Source organism: Panthera leo, chromosome B2 (assembly GCF_018350215.1).
Source record: "Panthera leo isolate Ple1 chromosome B2, P.leo_Ple1_pat1.1, whole genome shotgun sequence".
In the NCBI taxonomy this organism is placed as follows: Eukaryota; Metazoa; Chordata; class Mammalia; order Carnivora; family Felidae; genus Panthera; species Panthera leo.
The window spans coordinates 129,519,010-129,538,326 of record NC_056683.1 but is presented as its reverse complement, the minus strand read 5'-3'; the positions used below and the strand labels follow the sequence as shown (position 1 = coordinate 129,538,326).

The 19,317-nt window shown below is 37.8% G+C and overlaps 1 protein-coding gene across 5 annotated transcripts in view; it reads right to left on the bottom strand.

The window, feature by feature from the left end:
• UTRN (utrophin) overlaps nucleotides 1–19,317 on the bottom strand; it is a 582,930-nt gene that overhangs the window by 355,451 nt on the left and 208,162 nt on the right. For all 5 annotated transcript variants that reach the window (XM_042940000.1, XM_042940001.1, XM_042939999.1 and 2 more), the window contains 6 exons: nucleotides 17,193–17,294; nucleotides 13,568–13,675; nucleotides 13,106–13,285; nucleotides 12,103–12,272; nucleotides 8,175–8,298; nucleotides 4,841–4,928 (listed from right to left, as the gene is read on the bottom strand). In XM_042940000.1, the coding sequence (XP_042795934.1) occupies nucleotides 4,841–4,928; nucleotides 8,175–8,298; nucleotides 12,103–12,272; nucleotides 13,106–13,285; nucleotides 13,568–13,675; nucleotides 17,193–17,294 (772 nt within the window). The remainder of the gene's footprint in view (nucleotides 1–4,840; nucleotides 4,929–8,174; nucleotides 8,299–12,102; nucleotides 12,273–13,105; nucleotides 13,286–13,567; nucleotides 13,676–17,192; nucleotides 17,295–19,317) is intronic.

Genomic DNA, 19,317 nt, shown 5'->3' with positions numbered 1-19,317 from the left:
AGTGTCCTAGGAACCGTAGAATGAACGGTGAGAAGCCCTACTGCAGGGAGCAACCTGGTGAGTGTAGGAAAATCGGGCCAGCAGCCAGGCCCGAGAGGCTTCAGTGGCCTACTGGGCATGCCCCACACAGACCAGCAAAGATCAGAATATCAAAGCAGTGGTACGATGATCTACTTTAACACATCAGAAAAACACCATTATGTTTATTACTGACATAATTTTAGCCCGTATTTTTGAGTGGTAAAGAATGTCCATAAAAATAATAGTTCTATGTAATAGTAAGTTTTATCACGGCCCTTCCCTTAACATAAAATGCATCAAATCATTGAAAATTACTAGGAAAAAAGATGGGAAATCTGCAAAGGAGTCTTCATCTCCTTAGGAGAGCATGCATGTTGAAAGAATGGGCTTAACTAACATCTTTATTATTTGAGTAGGAGGGGGAAAAAAACAATGGTGCTTTGTAAATATACACAATCAAAATCCAGGGTAATGAGAGCCCTAAGGAATAAAATGGCATGTAAAACAAAAGGTCACTTACGAGCTACAGAGGATGCAATTTTAAAAATCCTACAATACGCTGTACCCACAGAAAATCAGAAATGCAAACATGACGGGACATAATTTGAATATATCAACCATGTCGGCTGTTAAAGTTCACTGGCCAGGATCACACAGGTAATAGAATATTAGACTCTGGCAAATCATTCACACCACAGTCCAAGTTCATTTGTCTCTATTAACAGGGTTATAAACAAAACAAATCACCATTTTCCTGACAAACTCTCTGAGCAATGGAGAGCCAGGCTCTGCTTCTATGAGGTCATTTCTATTCTAGGGGGGCAAAGTAATAACATCAGCCACTTCATTTTCATGTCAGAGCAGTTTATGCTAAACGAGAAAGGAGATTAAGCTGGTAAAATTTTTGAGATGGAAAATTATCCCTTCTCATCTGAAAACAGGTAGGAGGTAATTATTCACTGACAATATATTACAATTCACCCATTTTGCCCCTTCAAACCATTTCTCAAAATTTAAATCTCCTCTCCTCTAAGCTGGAGATATTGCAGGTTGGACAGATATCAGGTAATAATTAAAGCACAATTTGCACATCAAGTAAGGAAAACTACACATTGCTTTTCAAAAGAATTCTTTTAAGTTTATTTTGGGAAAGAGAAAAGCACACGCATGAAGGAGGAGGAGGAGCAGAGAGAGAAGGAGAGAGAGAATCCCAAGCAGGCTCTGAGCTGACAGGCTCAACGCAGGGCTTGAGCTCATGAGCCATGAGATCGTGACCTGAACTGAAACCAAGAGTCAGACACTTGACCGACTGAGCCATCTGGTGTCCCAATAATTGTCTTTTTAAATGTTTGTTTGTTTGTTTATTTTAAGAGAGAGCACACTCGTGTGTGCGTGCACATGAGCAGGAGAGGGGCAGAGACACAGAGAGAGAAACAGAGAGAATCCCAAGCAGGCTCCATGCGAGATCATGACCTGAGCCAATATGAAGAGTTGAATACTTAACCGGTAGAGCCATCCAGGTGCCTCTAAAATAATTGTCTTTTAAAATAACTGTTTTGCTCCCAGAGATCCTAATTTATACATTTTCTATTTCTATAGAACATCCAACTCTTAAATGACTATTCAAAAGCCCAAATCAACAGACCATCATTTTACTAGTTACCTAAAAGGAATAAAATATAACATATCCATGGCACTTACTCTTACTTGACTTTACACCTTTCCATCTATCACTATTGGAATCAAGAGAAATTTTACAAAACCTAGGACCACCATCAAATTCCACAGGCTAGTCATAATATACGTCATCATAAAGCCATATCATCCAGTGCCCAGCTACTCTATTTTATTAGTTGACAATCTCTAGGAAAAAGATAAGCTGAATCAAGAAAAACAATTATAATAGCCATGAAAGTTAAATAAAATATATTATTTCCTTTTTTAAAAACATTTTTATGCTATATAAGGTACCACAAAACATAATTCAAATGCACAAGGCATGTAAGTCCCATCAAACTTCACTGTGGTGGGACTTTCGATGGAACTATTTTGAAGAAATCAATGACATGATTATTAGAACATCTGTTTTACCAAAGGCTTTTTTCTTTTTTTTTTCTTTTTTTTTCCCCTAAAGACTTGTTTTCTAATGGGCTGAATCATTAATCTACATGCTTACATAGGCAGACTCTAGTCAAATTACACTCTGTGAAAAATTTCCTCTGTGTTAATTATCCATACTCTAGGACTTATTTCGAATGTCTTGGGGAAAAGGGAGGGACAGCAAGAAGCACCCAATTGTGCTTTCATTTCTGCTCAACATTTCTGCTTTATAAGAGCAGTAGAGTTAATAGCACTAAAACCACATGGAGAGAAGTAATATACGATACTATAAAATTAGAATAACAGATAAAATGGTAGATAGTGGGGGAGATTTTGAAAAAATCACTTTTATCTCAGTAACACAATGTACACACTGCTCAAAAAGCAAGAAAGTAAACCCAGAACATAAGTGCCCTATTCAGACCAACACCCCCAGTGCCCAGCTTCCCACCCCATCCTAAATATGTCTTTTGAAATAAATAAAATTAGGATCCTGTAATGAATGCATTTCCAGTCCTACTAAATGCTCCAAAAATAAAATGGTCATGTGAAATATAAAGGGTTTCCCATGAAATTCAACAAGTCTACATTACGTCACAAAATTCATTCCTTTCCAAAGCCACAGATGATATAGCCCCCATATTGCACTTGATACTTTGCAAGTAGAACTTTGACATGTATCTCAGTACATATCTATTCACAGTAAGAGTGTACGTGACAGAAGCTGAACTCTGCTAGTCAGTGCCTCACATTCTGGGCAAGAAAGCAAAGAAATAAAAGGGTTACATGAGTCACCCAAGGACACAAAACTAGGAGAGGGCAGGAGACCCAGAGGTCTCCTATTTCCCAATTTGCTGTTATTCTCACTGGAACATAACAACTCTCACCAACTCCTCCCCTAGGCAGTCTTCTCCACCGGCCTTACGAATCCTCACATAGAGCCTAGAAGCTGACGCAGCAATGAGGGTAAATTCAATACCCAGACTCATGAAAGCACCCCACACTCATACCAGACAAAGTCTGGTTCCCAAACTACAATATTAATGCAGAAGTGAAGAACCTACAATTGTAACAGACATAAATTCAACACACAATTTATTATAATTATTCAATCAGCACCTCAGGGGAAATTATGGTCTCTCTGTATCTGTAGGTTTCTTCAAGTAAATATCTGAAAGAGTAATCTCCATGTGGGGTCCTCTCACCCAGGGTAATTAAGACACTGAGCTAAGTGGATTTTGAATGAAAACACCGTTTTTGAATAAATTTTGCTTTATTTATATTTAAAGAAAAAAATAAATTAAGCTGTACTAATACCTATGGATAGACAGTGTTATATTTGCATAATTTTCCAATAAATGGACATATATTAGACATACGGATAGTTTTGTATATAAATGTGTGTATGTCTACATGTCCCCAGTGTGTGTGTGTGTGGGTGTGTGTGTGTGTGTGTGTGTATATATATATATATATATATATATATATGTATCATTAAATGACATTTTTTTAATGCAGAGACAAAAATAATCTAAAGTTTTAAAAAATCTGATTTTCAGGGGGTATGGAAAGCTGACTGATTCATAAGGAACATGAGGGAACTTTCTGGAGAGATGGAAATTTTCCATATATTGTTTAATGGGTATAGGCTTTTCAAAACAGCCCAGTGAAGTTTCATGTATTTCAAGGTAAGTAAATTTTACTTTAAAAAAACTATAAACAATAACAATAATAACAAGGAGTGAGGAATGAGTAGGGGTATAGATAATTCAAGAATGGCAGAATATCATTAATTACTGAAGCTAGGTAATCAGTATAAGGAGGTTTATCACTCTGCATTGTATATATTTACATTTTCCAGAATAAAAAGTTAAAAGCTAAAAAGATTGACAACTACTACACTGAAGATTCTGGTCAAACTAGTATTCCTGATTCTGCCTTGGGCGTCTGTGGCTTTTGTCAAAGAGCTCTGATATAATAAATATTCACTGAATGTTGGTCATTATTTAAAAAAAAAAAAAAAAAAAAGAGCTCTGCAGCAGACCTCCAAAGCATTTACTATCACTAGAATAAGGAATAGGATTTACAGGAGAGGTCTCTCAAAGCTAAACCAAAGGAAGAATCATATGCAAAGTAGATATCAAAACTATTCATCTTTACATTCCCCAGAGTCACTGAGGGCTAATGGCAAGGGAAAAAAAAAGTTTCTAAATACAGGTAAAAATTTCCAAGACAAGAAACTCCTTCTCAAATTTAACTATAAAATGTTACCTGCAATAAATTAACAGATTAATTTGAACATGATCAAAAACCAAATGACCTTAATGAACTGACCTTACTGTAACTTCATTTCCCAAAGATTTCCAACATAAAATTTTCTTTTGCCACCCCCTCTCCAAAAAAAGGTCCCAATATATAATGTCAAAGGAGGAGATTTTAAATTTTTCTACATCAGTGGATTTCAACCATTCTGCTAAGATATCAGAGCTTTAGGTTGTCTGACTCTACAGAAAAGCAGAACAACTTCACTTTTCTGTCTTGTCATCAGCTTCAGCACAGGACTTCATGTGAAAAAAGATTCTGCTGCTTAAAGCTTAAAAAAACAAATTGAAAACCACTTTTCTAGAAAAAAAAAGTGTTAAATATATAATTTGTCAAACTGTAAATATTATTCAGTGCTACCACCTAAAACACATTTTTAAAAAATCAAGGGTCTCACCTTTTCCCATTTGCTCCAAAAGGATTTGTCCAGTTTGGTTTAATTCATTCAGTCTGGGGCTTCTTTCTGTCTGTTCTTTTTCTAATGCCTGGAAATAAAATTCCAATATAAGAATACTGCAAACTTTCTTCTCAATATAATGTGCATGCTATTGTAACTTTCATGTTTCGTGTCCCTCCCACATTCTCTTTCAGTGTTATAGTCAAAGTTGAGGTAGGAGAAACTATAAGACAAAACTATGTAATTCCAGGCTGCCACACAGAATTCCAAAGCTGATTTAAATTTCAAAAGGCAAATCCAAACAAATAATATAAACCTTTGGTTGATTTTATAAGAAAAAAGTTGCACATTATAATTATGAGTTCCTATCAAAAGAAAATAATTAAAATTAGTGTTTTAGATCCAGGATATCTATTCACATACATATAACCTCAGTGTCTATGCCACACAATAAAAATAACTGAGTCAAATGAACTGAATATTATATGACAGAGACACTGAACAAAAATTAATCAACAAGAAAAACAGAAATATTTTGAGCCTCACTATTGTCTGATCTTATAATAAGTTTAGACTCTAACGTAAATTTCAACCACAGCATAATTCATACATAAATTTTAAACTAAAACAATATGCTTTGGAACCCAAACTGAAGCATTTTGTTCCTCATGTTTGAAGAATGGCTCTTAATTTTAATATTTATGTCTCTATAGTTTGATATTCTCAATGCCCCTATATGTCAGAGACAGGGAGGACAAAATCTTTCCAAAACTAGTAAGAAAGGTTTGAACAAAATCAGGAAGACACACACACACACACACACACACACACACACACACACACACACACAGGTATATGGATAAACAGTCAGTATTTGAAATTTCTCCCACTCCTCAATTCGCAACTGAGAAAATTAACTACTCAAATAGCGCCCCTAATAACACAATCAAAACTTCTAGGCAACCCATATTATTTCAACCAGACAAACCAGAGAAGAGTCCTACTTCTAATTTCTACACATAGAGGCTCTGTCAAATAAACTATCCTACTTTGCTCTGCATAACTTTAATGGGACTAAGTAAAACAACCATGTTACAAAGATAAAGAAATAACAAGAGATTCAAAGAAACACCACTTATTTTTATTGAAGTATCAATGCAAAAACTCACCATCATACTGGAGAAGAATTACTACCTGTTCCCTACAGATTGATTTTTTTGCTACTTTCTATGGTGATGACAGATTGAACTAGGGATTCTCCACCCAGGTATACATCAGTTGGAGCAAGCTATTCCTTTACTCTAACACAATTAAGCTGATCTTGCCCCAGTTTGCAAGGAAAATTAGAGATAAAAGTGATGGTTAAGTTTTCTTCACTTCACATTTTTCAAAACCCTTTTGGCATCTATAACTACTTGTCTAAAAAAACAAAAAAAAATAAACTTATTAAAGGAAAATATAGGAGCCGCCAATCATCCCTTATAGTAACAAACAATTTCTATAGTAACAATTTCTAAAAGTGAAATTGTTTCTAGATCATAGAATGGAAGTTAACTTATTAATATTTTCTGGAACTTGGTTCATAAAGATCACTCTCACTTCCAAATTCTCTGCCATTTCAGTGCCCTTGAGAATTGGGTTGTTCAATGCTCCTTAATATCATCTACCGGTCTTTCAGAACTATAAGAAGCATATGAAATGATGGCACACAGCTCTCCTTTCTGGCCCTCCCAACTCCCTGTGTAGAGGGCTCAGATAATGGTGCTTCTAGGGTAACAACCTTCCACATTCCTCTGTCAAAGCAACATGGAAGTCAAAAGATGAATCACTTAACTCTTCCTAATGAGGCTAAAGGAGGCTTACTGGAGTAGAGGGCTTTTCAGCCACACAGCATAAAGGCTGAATAAGGGCCATTCTGCACAAGGAAAACAGCACGTGGTGAAGACAGGGAAGTGAGAAAAGAGCAGGATTCAGGAGTGGGGAAGCTCAGGATGTATGTAGGAGACTAGTAGGAGCTGAGGCTGGACTCATAGGGGAAACAGCACCACCTGGAAGGCCCTTGCATGCTGGGGCGCTAAGGATTTAGAGTTTGTCCCCATTGTAATGGGAAGCCATTAGTTAATTGCAAGCATAGGAGCTGCCTGATCAGATGTCTATTTTAGAATGATCACTGGTCACAGAAGCCAAAGGCCGTGAGAATAGAAGAAGGAAGGGTAAATAGCAGCAAACGCTACAGAGGCAGCGGATGAGATGAGAAAACAAATCCATCCTTTGGATTTAGAAACCAACAGTCAATGGTGACCTCTAAATAAGAGCAGTTACAATGCAATGATAAGACAGAAGTCAGTCTTAACTTCTCATCCAAACACAAAATGTCAACCAGGGTCTGACTCCAAACCACCTCTCCAACCTTAACTCTCTAACTACTTTTACACACACACCTAGCACTAAACAGAACAAAAAAGAAACTATCACAACACAACTTGTCTACCTCCCCACCTCTGCTCAGGGGCGCCCCCTGCCTGCTATGCCTTTCATGCCCAGTCCCAAGCAAGCTCCTTGTGGTTCTGGCGTGGTGCTACCTCACCCCTGGACTTCCCCGAGTACACACACAGATGCAATCCTGGCCTCCTCTCAACTCCCATGGTACTACCACCTCCTAGCTTATACCACTGATATTTATACACGTCTTGTTTTGGAAATGTTCTCCAAACTCTTCACAGACAAACTCCATTGCCAGTGTAGACAGCACTACAGACTTGCTCTAGGTGTCCAACTCCTTCGTGAAAGGCTTTCACACACTTAATGAGCACCAAAGACATAAGTCACTACAATCTCCTGGCACAATTTACAGTCACACAGAAGGAACAAAGTAGCGGAGCTAACATCCCATACATTTTAACGGTATTTATTTCTTTTTAATGTGTCTCTTCTGTAATGAAATTATCGGAAGGAATTGTGAGATTTGAAATCATCTGTTGCATTCAGCGAGCAAAATATCTTCAGCATACCCAAAGTCAGAAATTATTAGGGACTAAAGTAGATCTAATCGAAGTAAAAAATAATACTAATAACTAGACCACCTTAGAAAATGTTTTTTCCTGCACATCTCAGAGGTTAAGATAAAGGGGGCAAAAAAATTCCTCCTCCACACAGAGGTCTGAATCCCAGCCAGCTTGATGGATTGAAAATTTACTACAATGTCCTAAAAGCTACCTTATGGCTACATTTATTTTACAGGAAGCCTCTGGATCCCATCACACTTTTATGTCAACAGCAAATCTAACCTGATGTAATATTTTATTCACTAGGATGTTTTTGTTTAATGTTTTACCTTCAACTTCTTTTTCACTTCTGAAGTCTCTTGCATCTTCTTATACCCTTTTATCTCTGCGGCCTGAATGGCAGTCTTTGATTTCAAAATGCAGCTCAACAGCTCAGCACTTACAGCGTCAAACCTGATTTAAGATTCAGATGTTACTATTGGTCATTCCTATCCTTCTGTAGTTTCACTTGGCTCAAGACAGAGCAATCAAAAGACCCCTCGGGCATGTGTTTTAAATATTCCTCAAAAAAAAAAAAAAGGCAACACAGACACCTAGTAACCATACAAAATAAAACCACACACTTATAATTAAAAGTTTGAAAAGAGAAATAATATTGTAAAGTTAATAAATAATTTTTTAAATAATTAATGTTTAAGCTTTGTAAAAAATACTTAGATTTTTACAAACTCCTGTAGATGATGAAAAACAGATTTGATTAGAAAATAACAGAAAGAAAAAAAAAAGATACAGATATTCTTAAAGTTAATGCCTTCTTTCATTTAACGTAATTATTGAGCCCAATATATGCCAGGCGCTGGACTGGGCTCTTGCTATGAAGGTAAATCAGATGCAATCCCAGCCCTCACAGAGCTTCCAGTCTGGGACAGGCAATGGAAAGTAGCAGGCAATCACCAGAGAACTTGCCAGATGCTGATTCCAGGAATTCACAGTTATGGCTCCTAATTTAGTCAGGGGAGGTGGCGGGGTGGGGCGGGGGAGGTGGCAGGGGAGGGGGTGGATGCCTTCCTGGAGCACAACGGCAATACTGCGCCTAGTAAATGTTTTCATTGCAAAGGGAGAACAAAGAAAGGGAGGACCACACTGTGCAAACAGCAAGTGATTAGGCGTGACTGGAAAAGTGAGTACTAGGCAGGGAAGGACAAGGGCAGACAACCACACCCACCTGCAGGGTAGATTAAGGAGTCTGGGCTCAACCAAAGGGCAAGGGAGAGCCCGTGAAGGGTTGAAAGCACAGGATTGACATGACTGGATTTACCTTCTAGTGTCCACTGAGGAGAAAGAATAAAGGGTGGCAAGACCAGAGAAAAACAGGCCGAGGTAGCACCCTGAGCCAGAACTGAGATGTGATGGTGGGAAAGAAAAAGAGTGGACAAAGCTGAAGAGGCCTGTGGGAACCACAGCAAGGAAAAATGAGAGGAGAAACAGTCACTGACTGTCAGCCATGTACCTGGCCCTTTTCAAAGTGTTCTGTGTGTCTTATTAAGTGATCCTCACCACAACCCTGAGACACCTATACTATTATTATCCCTTTTAATGATGAAGAAATTGAGCCCGGGGAGGTTTTAAACAACTGCCCCAGGGCCACAAAGCTACAGCCAGTAGAGCTCTGGTTCAAACCAGATAGTCTGTCCTCCTCACCAGCACTCTACCCACAGAGCTTCTCAAAAGAACTTCTGGGTATTTTTAGGTACTTTAGGGTAAGCACGGGTTGTCTGTTTCTTCTTGGGAAACAGCTTAAAGTGTTTCTGGCGAGTTGTGAATATTTGGTTTTTCATCAAGATCAATTTTCGCTGTAACTTGTAAAGGGATTTTGTGACACTGTAGATAAATACCCAATGGTTGAGGTGTCCCTCAAACAGTGGTACTTTCATTCTGTCATCTTAACAGCAGGCTTCTATTTAATCTTTCAGAGAAGAGGAACACCATCCCCAAATCACACATATAAAAGGACCTTGGGGACTTAGACCATTTCTGCCCTTAATATAAACAAGGGTGATGTGAACGCCACAAGGTAGCAATGGTTTCAGGCCATGTCAACAGAGATCTAGATTATAGGAAATGATCACCCCTCCAGACCTTGAGCAGACTAAACCAGCCAGCCACCAGCAGCACCAAGAAAAAAGAAGAGGAAATAAACTGCCATTTCTGAAGCATGTATTATAAACGATACTAAGCTCCTATCTGCTCAGAGAGCCCATTTTAAGACAAGCGAACAGTGGAAGTTTCTACAGCAGACTGAAGGTATTAAAGGGTCTGGAAACCCTGTCACACTAGGAATGGATTGAAGATCCTCTACACCGAAGGCCAGCAGAAATGAGAATATGAAACTCCCTGCAATACTAAGGAGGTTCCATACTGAAGGCTGGTGCCGCTCTATGGCACCCCAGGCAGCAGAACTAGCAAATACAGGGAGACATGGAGGGGGCGGACTTGGGCTGGGCATAAAAATAACCTTTCTAACAATGAGATCTCACTGCCTCCTATCATAATGAACCGGATGTACACAAGCTTCTCTGTGTCCAGGAGTTAACTGAAGGGATTTCTGCACCAATCAAACCACGGACTGGAAGCCTATGGTCCTCACAGCTGGCTGCTCAACTAACAGACATTCCCCTCCCCACACTTTTCTCTGCTGTCCAAGTCCCCCAGAATGCAATGACAGGAGACCAAAATGGCCAGACGGTCTCAACCTCCCATGCACCCATGGCAGGGAAGTGACTGTATCCTGGCCACTGAGACTCCAACTATGCAAATCTCCAAAGTGCGGGGGAAGTTAGCTGATGTCTTCCAGGCAAGGTCTTTCTCCCCGATTTAAAAAAAGAAAAAAAGATAAATAAGGAAAAACTGGCCTTCCCGCATATAAATCGGGTTATACAAGGATGTTATGCCCAGTGCTACAGCAGGATCTTGGGACCAGAGAGGACAAGCCTGATGGTGAAAGTCCTGCTTCTGGACTTCTTGTGAGATAATCAATGACCTCATTGTTTGGGTCACTTTTGGTACAGTATTCTGTTTCCCGCAGCAGAATACACTCTGCACAACACGACCATGTTTAAGATTTTATAGTAATGCACCCTTAGTCTTTTATAACCTTTCTTCCTTCCAAATGCACAAAGCCAGCACTGGAGAGGCACAGTGCCAGATCTACCTGGCAGAAACTAGACACGCAGGAAACAAAAGATCTATGGCACTATTAACATCAGAAGCATCTTCCTCCTGTGCTGCCTCGGCTCCAGAAGCAAAGGTTTCACAGCTGCTGCCTGCACCTTGGAGGTACTCTGGCTCCACAGGGAGATGCTGGTAAGAGGCAGAGAAACACAGCCTTATTACCAAGATGAAAATCATCTGGTAAAACTGGAATCCCACTTCATCTGCAGAAGCTATACTGGGGAAACCATATCATTTTTATTCTGGCCCAAAATAATTGCCCATTTACCCAAGCACTCAGATCCTCCTATAAAAGGGAGAGAATAAAAGGGCTGATTTAAGGATCAGCTGCTACAGGGTATCTGAGGTACATACCCGGCTGTCACACAGCGCAGCTTAACAGAGTATCTGACATTAGTAAATGCTCACTACATATTAGCTGCGATTAGTCCTTTTCTAAAATTCCTGAGTTTCCTTTGAATCAGTAAGACAAACAAAAAAAATTATGTCAAAGATGGATCCTTAAGGCAAACATAAAGAATCTGTTAATGAATCTGACAAAGGAATTAACAAAAAAAGAAAGAAAATGTGAAAAAAGAGTGAGGGGGGAAAGGAAGAAAAAGGGGACGACAAAGGAATGACTTCCCTGAATGAAGTATTGCTGAATGTGAAGAGTAAGGAGTGGCATAAAGAATAAGGAGATCTATCTAAAGCAAACCTGCCAGAGTTCTCAGAGTGTGGTGAAAGAAAGAATAAATGAAGAATCATGGACAGTCAGATCCTCCCTAGGTAGATGATGGAAAGGAAGAAGGAAGGGTTCTGTCACACGGTTTTCCAGACTGAACACAGGATAAATAAAATCACCAGAGACCATTTAGACGCTTAGCCAGTGGGAAGGAGAACATTCGAAGGCTGGGGGGGCAGTGAGTGGTTTAGCAGTTGAATTTCCATCACAATAATTACATCTAAATTTGCATATGATTAGTAATTAGTACAAATACATTATGTGCGGTACTGTGTTTAGAAAATGTCTCTATCTGTTCTCACTTTTTCTTAGCTTCCAAATCCACAGGAATCTGTCTCTTCTTTGGGGGAGGAGGAGGAGGCAGTTCTTGCTTAGACCTTTTTGTAGTTACTTGTTCTCTTACGCGAACAGTCTCCAAAAGATCCTTCTGAGGAATCTGGGACATCCCCAGCTTTGCTACAGCCTGAGTCACCTGAAGTATAAATCAGCCAAATGTTTTAACGTTTTGTCACAGCTTTATTGAGATATAATTCACATGCCATAACATTCTCCTTTGAAAATACACAGTTTGAGTGGTTATCAGTACATTCAGTGTTATGCAGCCATCCCCACTCTGTACTTGCAAAAGAGGTTTATTGGCCCCAAAAGAAACCCCGTACCTATTAATAAATAGTCCATCACTCCCCATCCTCCTCTCCCCGAGGCCCTAGGGACTACTAATCTACTTATTATCTCTCTGGATTTGCCTATTTTTGATAGTTCATATAGATAGAATTACAGTGCATTTAATCTTGTGACTGGCTTCTCGTACTTAGCACAATGTTTTCAAGGTTCATTCATACTGTCAGTATTTCATGTAATGGACAGACCACATTTGTTTATCCATCTACCTACTGATGGAACATTTGGGCTGTTTCACTTTTTGCACTGTTATAAATAATACCACTATGAACATCCAAGTACAAACCACAGTTGCATTTTTAATCAATTCACTAATATATTTTTTAAATTAATAAGATTATTTAAAATTTAAAGATGATTTAATGGATTCGTGTCTAAGTGTTATCAGTTATTAAGAGAAATTACTGGGTATTAGTAAGTTTTTCAACAATCTATTAAAATTGACTTCAGAAAAGGAAAGATTTTTTACATGTCAATTTCTCAATTTTTCAGTAAGCCAGGTATAAGGAACCTACTTTTAGTTTGCAGCTTACCTATTATTACTTTATTTCATAAAAACTAAAACTAACCTGAACATTTAACTTCTATTTCATCGTACAACATATAATCCAAAGCAAAAGGTACCTGGTTGGAGGAATCTTCTAGTCTCTGAACCAAAGAATCCCATCTCTGAGTTAGTTCCTCTGAGTCACTGTTGATCTTCTTAGATGCCTTGGGATTATCAAGTAATTGACTCACATCCTGACCAATCTCACTCAGCTGATCCAAGGCCTGACGTTTCATTTCCATGTCTTCTTTCAAAATCTAATATTTCAAATATTTTATTAGATGACTCCCTCTTAAAAGGACTCTATAGTCCTGCTCCACAAGCAGGAAATGTAAACATGTATTTTATAGCAAAATTTACTTGCTACACAGTTCACTAATGCTAAAACATAAGATTCCTGGTTCTAGATGATTATATGGCAGCATTCTAGTGTTGGTTAATGACTCATAATCTGTATTCACTAAATTGCATGAACCATTGATAGAAACAATAAAATATCACAGGCTTACAAGACAGATGCTGACATTGACACCACTTACAGCCAGTCGTCGAATGCTGACACTTAGTTCCTTTTGGTCTTTGAAGTTGCTCGTCTGGACTTTATTTAAAGCCTCTTCTTTTTCAGTTAGCCAAGCTTTCAACAAGCACTACATGTAATAACAAAAGTTAGAAATATATTTGGAGAATCATTTGGTCATTCAATTCAATCAAGTTCCCAAATCTCTAACGTTTATGCTGGTAGGGGCTTCACTCTTACTTAGGGTAGGAAGGACTTCAAACACCCAAGCTCAAGGTATGAATGGCCGAATATCTTTCTTTAAGATATTATCCTTCTCAGATTTGCAACAGATCAAGCTGACATTAGCCCCACACATGGGTAATTAAACTAATTCTCAGGGACGTATGTGGAACTAAAAGGCTAAATCCAACTATGCAAATCTCCAAGAGAATCACAGTATAACTCTCCAGAAGCAGTAAGACTCCTGGAATTGTCCTTTCCCAGCCCTTCATTTTAGGAAGGAAAGAGAGATAAGTCATTATGTGTCCAAGATCACTTGGCTAGTTAACAAGGGAATCAAATCAAAGACCCACACCCTAACACTAATGGTTTTTCCACAGCATCATTCAAGAAAACCATACTAATGTTCCAGGTTCAACAGCAATTGTGATTAAAAGAGAAAATCTAGCCATAGTCCAAAGCCAACATACAGATATTTAAATCTCATTGGCCAACATGCAGAAGATATTTAGTAATATACATAGATAAACTTGAAAGAGGGGCGGAAAACCACATGGTTGCATTGAGATAATTCTTCACAAAGTGTAATATCTATTGCAGAAGCTCTTTTCTATATAGTTGAGAGGGAAAAGTCTTGGTTCTGTGTCAGCAGTGGGATCAATTCATTCTCTAACTGCTTTATTTATCAGTTTATGTAACAACTATTCCTTGCCTCTATATTCCACCAAAAAAAAAAAAAAAAAAAAGATTAAGAAATTAAGTGGCAAATACAGATCCTGTCTTCAATATAGAAAAGATAAAATATGCACATAAACTATGACAAAAGAAAGTGCGGACACCACAAAAGATTATATATACATATATACATATATATATACATATATATATATGTATATATGTATATATATATATACACGTATATATAAATGAATGATAGCTTATTTTGTATTTATAATATATAAATATATATAATATATGTATAATATTTATATTATTAAATATAATGTTATATAACATGTCTGCACTATATTTTAATTTGGTAATTAAATACACACACACACACACACACACACACACACAATGTCATGGCAATTGCAAAGAAGAAGAGATGGGTTCCAGGTTGGGGAGAGTGGGGGAAGGAGAGGGAGTTAATAGATTACTTCATTTCAAAAATGAAACAACTGGTAAGAAGACATTCCACAGCAGATACCACACCTTAAACAACAAAAGACAGGCTAGAAAATAAATGAAATACACTCACTCTTTCAAAAACATGAAAAAAAAAACAACACAAACTATGAGGAATCTACAATCTGCAATGCATTGGGAACAGAACCCTGAAGAAGAACCAGCACTACTCATGTGGCACTGACATCCTAAGAATGGGCTATGAGCTGAGAACTCAGCATCTGAACCTCGGTACACAGAAGGACAGAGGGAAAATCAAAGTTGGAAAGGTAGGTTGGAACCCCTTACAGAATATCCTACATGCCACACTTGAAATTGGCCTATCCTGGAGAAGTTTGGAATTCTCAGATCCCATTTCTAACTACCTTAAAGCCTCTGCAACCAAGCGAATGATAGTCCCTTGAAAGATTTTGTAATTCAGATTAAGTTTATTTGGTCTCATTCCATGCAAAAGCAAATCATGGATATATTAAGCACCATCGTTGGCTCCAGTTCTACATCTTAACACGATTCCTCCAACCCTAACACTAGCAGAAAGCCATTCAAAGGTTAGTTTTAAATCTACACTAATACAAGTGGCCAAAATACTAGTCACTCTCTATTTTTAAAATATTTTTAATTGCCAAATTAAATTACTTCCAAATTTTAAATTACTCAGTAGAAGAGTAACGCAAAGGTCTTCTAATGATCAGTGTCTTCTGTCACTACTGGAGTAAAATATAACTATTCTATGTGACTCCTTTTCCTGAATACGGGGGTCCAAGTAAATGTAAATATTTTTTTTTTATTAAAAATTTTTTTTAACGTTTTTATTTATTTTTGAGACAGAGAGAGACAGAGCATGAAGGGGGGAGGGGCAGAGAGAGAAGGAGACATAGAATTGGAAGCAGGCTCCAGGCTCTGAGCCATCAGTCCAGAGCCTGACGCGGGGCTCGAACTCACGGACCGCAAGATTGTGACCTGAGCTGAAGTCGGACGCCTAACCAACTGCGCCACCCAGGCGCCCCTAAATGTAAATATTTATAAAGTGAAATGTAAATATTTCAGAAGTCAGAATAAGATCCATCATAGAATTCTTAATAAGAAAATTCTGGCCAAAGATTGGGGGCAGGAGGTAGTGATTAACAATTTACACGGGGACAAATTTTGCAACCTACTTTTTAAGATGTTCTCTCGGTCACCATATTTAGTAAACCACAAAACATCACACGCTTGTTTTTATTCCTTGAAAAGAATATAGTTGCTTTTTGTGGATGGAAATGAAATGCATTTAAAAGAATCTAAATGGACACTGAGATGTGGGAATAAAGTATCTGCTTATTTTCGAAAACCACAAATGTTTGACATTTTGGGAGAAAAGTTTTGCTTATTTGTATTCTGTTTTGATTGTTGTTCTTCTGGAAGGATGGAAGGTGGGCCAAGGGCCACCACTCTGACTGAAAACTTAAAGAGGCAGCTTTGTGCCAAAATTTCATTGGCTGCTGCAATCCGTATTGGAAAAAAAATAGTATTAACCCAGTATTAAATTAATAGTATCGCTAAATAATCTTTTCTTGTTAATTTCAGTAGTTATTCTGGTTGAAATCAAGAAAAATTGTTGTGATTTAAAATTCACAAAGCGGGGCGCCTGGGTGGCTCAGTCGGTTAAGCGTCCGACTTCAGCTCAGGTCACCATCTCGCGGTCCGTGAGTTCGAGCCCCGCGTCGGGCTCTGGGCTGATGGCTCAGAGCCTGGAGCCTGCTTCCGATCCTGTGTCTCCCTCTCTCTCTCTGCCCCTCCCCTGTTCATGCTCTGTCTCTCTCTGTCTCAAAAATAAATAAACATTAAAAAAAATAAAATTAAAAAAATAAAATTCACAAAGCAGTGAGTGGATTCATTTATTCATTATTTACTGAGCTAAAAATGCTAGGCCTTGTGTTGATACAAGTTCAAACACAATACCCAACAGAAATATAAAGAAAAATCATAATCGTGAACGTAGAATGTCTAAATACTAACATTCTAAATAATGAACACATCAAATTAAGTGTTACTACAATAAAGTCATAAGATTTCTATGAATAAGCTACATGATCAGTTATAAAATACATAGAAATCTGATTTTTAAAATAATAAAAATTATTTGTGTATTCGCCTTTCAAAGTAAAGTAAACAAGACAAGTTTATTGTAATGCCATAATTAAAGATAGGTTACTTTTCGCCATCTGTCTTGCCCATTATGGATAACAGTTTCATACCTGTTCTTCCAATAATTCCTGCCATAATATATTGATTTCTTGTAACCTATTCCAACGTTCCTCAGTCCAACGGCACACTGCTGTCCAGCGTTCACCAAGTTTCTAGTAAAGGAAGAAACCATCCTTTGTCAACAGAATCTTAAAAGACAGTTATAACGATCCTTAAAGAAATTTATGCCATCCATTGCTCTTTACTACTGGGTAGCAATTTATGAAAAATATTTTTATAAAAGTTGCTTTAAAATAATACAGACAAATCCTGTAAGTTTGTAGAGGAGAAAAACTAATTTCCATAGAGTTTAACAATTTCACCTTACATAGCTAGAAAGTGGTACAACTAGAACTCTATCTTTTAAATGTTTATTTACTGGGGCACCTGGGTGGCTCAGTCGGTTAAGCGTCCGACTTCCGCCCAGGTCATGATCTCACGGTCCGTGAGTTCGAGCCCTGAGTCGGGCTCTGTGCTGACAGCTCACAGCCTGGAGCCTGCTTCGGATTCTGTGTCTCCCTCTCTCTCTGCCCCTTCCCTGCTCACGCTCTGTCTCTCTCTCTCTCAAAAATAAATAAACATGAAAAAACTATTAAAAGACAAAAAATAAAAAATATATATTTATTTATTTATTTTCGAGAGACAGTAAAAAATATATATTTATTTATTTATTTTCGAGAGACAGTGCACACGTGCACGCGAGAGAGAGGGAGACAGAGAATCCAAATCAGGCTCCAGGTTCTGAGCTGTCAGTGCAGAGTCCAACACCAGGCTCAAACCCAGGAACCCTGAGATCATGACCTGAGCTGAAGTCAGACGCTTGGACTACTAAGCCACCCAGGTGCCCCTAGAACTCTATCTTTTCAACTTATTTTTTTTAGTTTTTTTTTCTGAGTTTCTTTATTTCTGAGAGAGAGAGAGAGAGAGAGAGAGAGAGAGAGCATGAGCGGGGAAGGAGCAGAGAGAGGGAGACACAGAATCCAAAGCAGGCTCCAGGCTCTGAGCTGTCAGCACAAAGCCCGACGCAGGACTCGAACTCCCAAACTGCGAGATCATGACCTGAGCCAAAGTCTGACACTTAACCAACTGAGCAACCCAGGTGCCCCTATCTTTTAAACTTTTGACTCCAAAATCCTGCTCTTTCCATATCGCTGCAGTTTTTATACAAGAATTTGACATTTTTACACATATCTTCAAAGTAGAGCATACATATCTACTTTTTGTGCTTCAAATTTTTCAGGCTATAATTATCTTTTCAAAAAATTCATTGCATCAACCACCTTTTATGTGCTAAGAAATTTTTCATATGTAATGCCAAAATTATGAAAAAAAAATTTTAACCTTATAAAACCTGTTTTGAGCTCCTAGAAAATAAAAAAAATGCTTAATTGATTTGTTCTGTTTATATTACACAAAAATCAGGAACATAATCTTATATGAGTATTAATAGTGCTAAATAAGTAAATTTGTTTAAAAATCAATATTCATGAGGACTTTCCCAACAAATTATTTTATTACCATTTTATAATGATTGACAAATGTTACATTTAATTTCTACATTACTTACATATGCAAAGAATTATTTAATTCATATTATACTATTTCAATATTTAATACCACAGGAAGCTTTGCAGAATGCAAAGGGTAGAGAAGTTAGAGCCAAAGACAGGTCTCCAATCTTGGCATGAAAATTCAATGCCTACTTAAATCTCAATGGCATCACATGACCTTTCTGAATTTCAGTTTCCTCACTGTGAAACAGGCAAAACATGAATGCCTATCTCTCAGGTTACTACAGTAACTAAGTAGTACTACACCAGCAGTTCTCAGAACCACTGGCCAACTTTAACTGTTATAAAAGAAAAAGAATTTCATATGATAAGATTATAGTCTGAGAGTGACTGAAAACCATTTGGCGACATCATATTGGGTAATCCAAACATTGTTCAAATAAAATACCAATAACCCTCTTAATAAAGACTTGTAAAGATACACTATAACCTCTGCGCTAAAGCAACAATTTTGTTAGGGGTTCCCAAAATTCTTGTTGAAATTCATGCACTGATGTACCAAAGAAGCAGGAATATTAAATTCTACATGGCTGAAATTCTCAAATTTCAGTATGCACATAAGTGC